General features: G+C 39.4%; 1 protein-coding gene across 1 annotated transcript; it reads right to left on the minus strand.

Annotated features, from left to right (window-relative positions):
- Positions 1 to 354: 354 nt before the first annotated feature.
- gnrh2 (gonadotropin-releasing hormone 2) lies at positions 355 to 1,439 on the minus strand. The gene is made up of 4 exons (XM_038277895.1): positions 1,340 to 1,439; positions 923 to 1,062; positions 696 to 779; positions 355 to 557 (listed from the first exon to the last, which is right to left on the minus strand). Exons 2-4 carry the CDS (start codon positions 1,049 to 1,051, stop codon positions 519 to 521), a joined length of 252 nt encoding a protein of 83 aa, XP_038133823.1. The 5' UTR covers positions 1,052 to 1,062; positions 1,340 to 1,439; the 3' UTR covers positions 355 to 518.
- Between the last annotated feature and the right edge of the window lie 4,636 nt (positions 1,440 to 6,075).

Below are 6,075 nucleotides of genomic sequence, written 5' to 3' on the forward strand. Positions count from 1 at the left end.
TATTTTCTGTCTCTGTATTCATTATTTAGTGTAAAAAGTAAAATAAAGTAGTACGCAGTTTATTTACATTTAATGTGTCATGTGGTTTGAAAGTTTTGGTTCTAAACTGCAACAGCAATGTGCAAAAATAACCTGTAGTTCAAGAACAACAAAAAACCCAACTAAAATTGCTTCCCTAAATAGAAACAATAAATTCAAATGCACAGAAAAATACATAGTAAAAAAAAATATAATAATAATGAAAAAAAATAAGGAAATGTTCCTGGGGGGTCTAGTTGTCCTGGGGCCCTAAGCAGTCGCTTAGCTCACTTATGCCTTGGGCTGGCCCTAATTAAAGGTAATCACACAATCAGGTTAGTATCAAAATAGACACTTTATTTCGGGCTATCACAACTTCCACTTTGGTTTGCCACAGAAAACATATTTAAAAGGAAAAAAAACAGAATTACTGCAGGTCAATAACACAGGAGGACAAAGTCGCAGGTAAAAATAAAAAGCATAATAGTGATGGGACACTTCTACTTTCTCTTCTGGAGCTCTTTGGCTAACACATCCAACTGTGAAGAGAGTCATTTATCAAGATGTTAGGCTGAGGCACATTTTTCCTAAAAACAAGGAGTGGTTTATATTTTATTGCTTAAAATACAGTGTTGTTTATTTCCAAATTAAATCATTTTTAATTTCTGTTCACTTACAACAATGTCTCTCAGGGTATTCCTCCTCTGCGGTCTCAAATAGCTGCATTCTCCTGCCTCACACAACTTGATTTCCTCTGACATCTAAAGAAAACATAAAAAAAAACAGAGTGGGGGTCTGACCATGAGAAAAAAAAAAACATACATAAAACAAACATAAAGCTAAATATTCCCAAATAATGACATAATGACTGAAAAATTGTAAAAGAGCAAACATTGTTTTTAACCTCTGATGCCCCAAAGGAGTCCAGCTCCCTTTTCCCACCGGGGTACCAGCCATGGGACCAGTGCTGGGCGCAGGAGAGCTGAGCGCCAACACACACGAGCAGCACCAGCATCAAAACCAGTCGGGACATGATTCTCACACCTGAAAGACATAAAGGAAAAACATTCATGCTAAAATTTTCTATCAGCTAAAGTTCTTTTTAATCTAGCTTTTCCATTGATAACAAACGTAAACATTTTTTGAAAATAATCCCAAAGTATGCTATATTGATGTTCTAATTTCTATTCTTGACTTTTTTTCCCACCATACAAGCTCTCAAACCTTAAATTAGGTACACCATATTTTGCTTGACAGATAAGATGTTAAGTCTGGCCAAGGGAAGGTTTCCGTTACAACAATTGACTGGAAATCATCTTACCTTCAGCTCTCACACCTTAAAGATGAGATGTTCTTAAAGTATGCTGTTGTAACTGAATGAAGGGTCCAATGCCTCAGTACCCAAAGATGTAATTTTTATATTTCTCTCCAGATTCTTCCTCCTCCTTAGTTTATATACCCAATTCCCAATACGCATGGCATGCCCGTTACTGACCCCTTTGTTTTACTGTGCTCCTACAATTAAAATCAAGGGTCCCTGAGGACAGTAGGTCCACAAGACCTGACCATTTCCAATTATCTCCTGCAAACAGTTCTGAACGCCAAGAGGTGCTAATCCAAAGATGTGACACATTAAAACTTTAATTCATATTATATGAATTTCAGAAGGGATTGTTAAAGCTTTGTCAGAAAACATTCTGTGTTATTTCTACTTTCAGAAAAGCGCTTAGAAATAAAAGGATGAAAGGCCTATATCTTGTATTCAACGTTGACATTTTTTAAAATTAAAATAAATAAATAAATAAAATTGTTATTTAATTTAACAATCAGTTTGCTGTTGTCTGTTCTGTTTAAACAAACGTTTTTTGTTTTTAGAGTCGGATTGCCCTTGCAGCTCTGAAAAGAATGTGTTTGCTGACCAAGGGGGAAATGAGTCTTAAGGATGAAAAAGTTATTGAATGTGGTCCAGACAGATTTCTGTTCCTATAATTTGTGACCATGCATAAGAAGCAATTCCTCATTAAAAACCTCTTATAATGCTTTTTTGGAAATTAAGAAAATAAAACTCAGAAGAACTTCCTTAAATCGTTTGAAGAGGATTTCACAAAGAATTCTTCATAGAATGAAAAAAATTGAGGACGATCCTCTTCTTCAGACTGTTAAAAAAACAAAACAGTGTCTTCAGTCCAAGGCTTCTCCAGCTCCACTTTAGAGCAAAATGACTGGAGCTTTTGTTCTATACATAAAGAGTTTCCCTTTTTTCAAAAAAAGATATTAGAATTTGTATTGCTCAACATGACTGAGTGCTCATCTGTGTTAGTTTCTGTTTAGTTTGTTCTTTTTTCAGAAGTAATGGTGAGAACATAGATCAATAAAAAACACGTCATTCTTGACCATATTTAAGATTTTTCTTATAACCTGTTGAAGTTTTCATTTGAGCATTGATAATAAACAAATCGAGAAACAATTACCAAAATAAATAAATAAATAAATAAATAAAAAATAATATTCTTTTGCTAATTTTTTTAACAGATTGCTTCCTAACATTCCCCTAATAGTGACATTTGGTAGACATTGGTATAGTTTAACGAACTCTTATCTCTGATAGAGGACATCAAATCTCCTCAGTGCACACCTTCTAGGGCTGGCAGCCTGGTAGCAGCCATTATCAGATGTTTACTCTCTTTCATCCCCCTTCAAAGCCTAATCCAACATGATCTCCCTGACCCTGCTGACCACTCAGCAATGAAAATGTCAGGACTATCCGATGGCAAAGGGAACAAACAAGGAGGATTCCTGCCCAGGTCACAGAATAGAGGGGGATTCATATTTACTTTTGATCATTTCACAAGCAGAATCCATTAAGGCTGTTAGAGTAACATGGTGCTGTATAATCTGGTACCAAAATGCCTCATGTTGAATTAGGGGAATGAGGGTCAAGTACAACACCTGGACTCCCCTCTTCTCATCACGAATAAAACATAAATATTTACCCATCTTACCTGCAGTTTTTTACCATCATAAAAACCTTAAAAACCAACATTTTCACTTCGGTACTACAGTATTACATAGTTCAAACCACGATTTACCTTGCAAATTATAAAAAAGCAAAAAACAAGTTCAAAATCCCTGAGTCTATTGTCCATAGATGTGTCAGTTTTTTTCTCAGATCATTATATCCTTTATATATGTGAATAAAATAGTCATACCACTACCTCACCGTTGTTCCTCACCGACTACACTTAATGTTAAAGTAAATCCACCTGTATATAAGCCATCTGGATTGTACATATGTCACCTCAAACCTCTGTGCTACTACCTTGTATTTTTTTTAAATCTTTTTATTTTTTATTTCTTGTTTTTATTTTTGTTTTGTTTTTCATTGTATGCAATACATGTACACTTGCACCTTAATCCTTATTTATCTTTATATACTGTATATACCTGGATATACTGTATATATATATATATATATATATATATATATATATATATATTGTTTATTATTCTTAATGCACCTTTTCCTCCTTGTTTACACCTTCTTTAATTACTATGCCAATATGTGAGGAGTGAATTTCTCCGCTGTGAGATCAATAAAGCTCATCTATTCAATTCTATTCTATGTAACTGGTGTTAAAGCACCTAAAGCAGATTACAGGTTCACTGCTAGACCCCCTGCAATTTGAGGACCATAAAAAACATTTAGGCTGCAAACGCAGCCATTCTCGGACCATAGTTTGTCCTGCACCACTCTGACCACCCAGGGATGTACCTGAACCCAGTTGGTGGACTTCAGTTGGCCTTTTTCATCTTCTACCAGAAGCCTACCCAGCTAACAGTGCTGCCTCTGTCACCAGCTTTCTGGCTGTACCTGCCTCTATCCTTATATTCTACTTGCATCTGTTAAATAAAACAAAACAACTTAAGTCTTTAATTGCAATTAGTGTGCATATTTTGTAGCAAAAATGATTAATTCAATGCAGCATACCTAGATTTGAAAAAAAATGAAGTGAATATTTTCTGGATGCAGAGTATGGTTGGAAAAATTTAAAAAATAATTATGATTCTCAGAATTTAAGTATAATTAAAAATGCCTTAATTAAGAGTTTATGCGAATTAAAGTCAGATTTAGTTTCTTTGTGAACAGATAAAAAGCAAATGAAGCAGATTTTGTTTGTCAACTGATCGTTTAAAACCTATGCAATACTGACCTCTAGTGGCGAAACTGGAACTAATGAAGGTACAATCATGGGACTCACAATGGAATTATACTAGCACAGAATTAGTTAGCGCGTTACAAACAGCCGTTACAAAAGCAGAGAATTGTGAGTAGTGTTTTCGAAAAAAAAAGTGTGTTTAGGAACTGCAATTTGAATGTAAAGCAGGAATTGTGCTTGTAGTTCAGTAGAATTGATTCAGGGGCTTGATTACTGAGTTACATGTTGTGGTCATTGTGTTTCAAGTACCAGAATTTATGTGTAAACAACTGAGAAAAACTGTAATACTGTGGCGGACCACTAGGGGGCTTATGTTTGTTCGGATGTGTATATATATGGATTTTCTGTACAGTTGCTCTCAGTTGGAGTAGAGTAAAGAACTGTTTAAACCTGCCTGCTTTGTGTCGTCATCTTCACTCCTCCACATTGGTGACCTCTGTGAGCCAACATGTCCACATCTGATGGCCTGCCCAGCTCCTCTCAGCCGATCGCCGTTTCTGGTGGACCTCCACCGACTCCTCCGGCTTCTTTTGCTGTGGCCGTTAAGATCCCGGATTTTTGGCAACATGATCCGCAATCATGGTTCTTCCACGTCGAAGCACAGTTTGCTCTTCGTGGAATCTCATCAGAAGACACAAACTACCACTATGTGGTTTCAGAGCTGGATCCGCCATCCACCAGGCGAGCAATGACCCTGCTTCGCTTTATCCCCAAAGCAGCACAACTTCTGCATCCGCTTTACAGTGCTCTAAAACAGAAGAAAGCCACCGACAGCATCGAATGGGTCCCTGAACGCCTCCAGGCGTTTGGTGATGCCAAGTCTGCTTTGGCCGATGCTGCTCTTCTGGCCCACCCTTCCCAGTCAGCACAGATAGCATTGACAACTGATGCATCTGACCTGGCAGTGGGGGCAGTTTTGGAGGAGCGTGGACCACAAGCCCCTCATCTTTGCCATGTCCAAAACATCGGACCCCTGGTCCTCACGACAGCAATGCCACCTTGCTTCCATTTCTGAATTCACGACTGACATTCAGCATGTTGCCGGCAAGTCCAACTTAGTGGCCGACTGTCTGTCCCAAGCTCTGATCTCCCCAGTTTATGTCGGTATCGATTTTTCTGCTATGGCTGCAGAGCAGCGCAGTGATGCAGACATCCTGGCATTACAGTCTGGGTCCACGGGCCTCCAGCTGGAGGAAAGACAGATACAGGACGGTGGTCCTCCTCTGATCTGTGATGTCTCTACAGGCTGTCCCTGCCCTCTGGTTCCCGTTTCGTGGCGCCGCCGGGTTTTTGACACCTTACACTCCCTCTCACATCCCAGCATTAGGGCCTCAGTAAAACTGGTTGGTTCTAAATTCGTTTGGACTGGACTGCGCAAAAAAGTTAGAGAATGGGCTGCAGCCTGTGTCCAGTGCCAGCGTGCTAAGATCCAGAGGCACACTAAAGCACCCTTGGAACCGTTCCCCATCCCTACAGTAACAAGCGGTTTGATCATGTGCATGTAGACCTTGTGGGTCCCCTTCCTCCATCACAGGGTTTCACACATCCACAACGTCAGCAGCGGTGGCCCGGGCTTTTCTGTCCACCTGGGTTGCACGTTTTGGCCCTCCCTCTGACATTACCTCTGATAGGGGCCCACAGTTCGTTTCAGAGCTTTGGTCCGTCATGGCCGATGGTCTGGGGGTCAAGATCCACCGCACCACTGCATACAATCTGCAGGCTAATGGGTTGTTTGAGCGGTTCCACAGGTCATTGAAAGCTGCGCTCCGTGCTTCTTTGACTGATGGGAACTGGGTTGACCGCATTCCATGGGTCATGCTTGGTTTGCGTTCAGCTGTTA

Source organism: Cyprinodon tularosa, unplaced genomic scaffold (genome assembly GCF_016077235.1).
Source record: "Cyprinodon tularosa strain WSP-4 unplaced genomic scaffold, ASM1607723v1 ctg135, whole genome shotgun sequence".
NCBI lineage: Eukaryota > Metazoa > Chordata > Actinopteri > Cyprinodontiformes > Cyprinodontidae > Cyprinodon > Cyprinodon tularosa.

Excerpts from the sequence above, each read along its gene's own strand:
- gnrh2 (XM_038277895.1), bottom strand. The coding sequence starts at position 1,051 with ATGTCCCGACTGGTTTTGATGCTGGTGCTGCTCGTGTGTGTTGGCGCT. Across the intron at positions 780-922 it reads ACTCCTTTGGGGCATCAGAG|ATGTCAGAGGAAATCAAGTT; the intron begins GTTAAAAACAAT and ends TGTTTTCTTTAG. Across the intron at positions 558-695 it reads ATACCCTGAGAGACATTGTT|TTGGATGTGTTAGCCAAAGA; the intron begins GTAAGTGAACAG and ends CTCTCTTCACAG.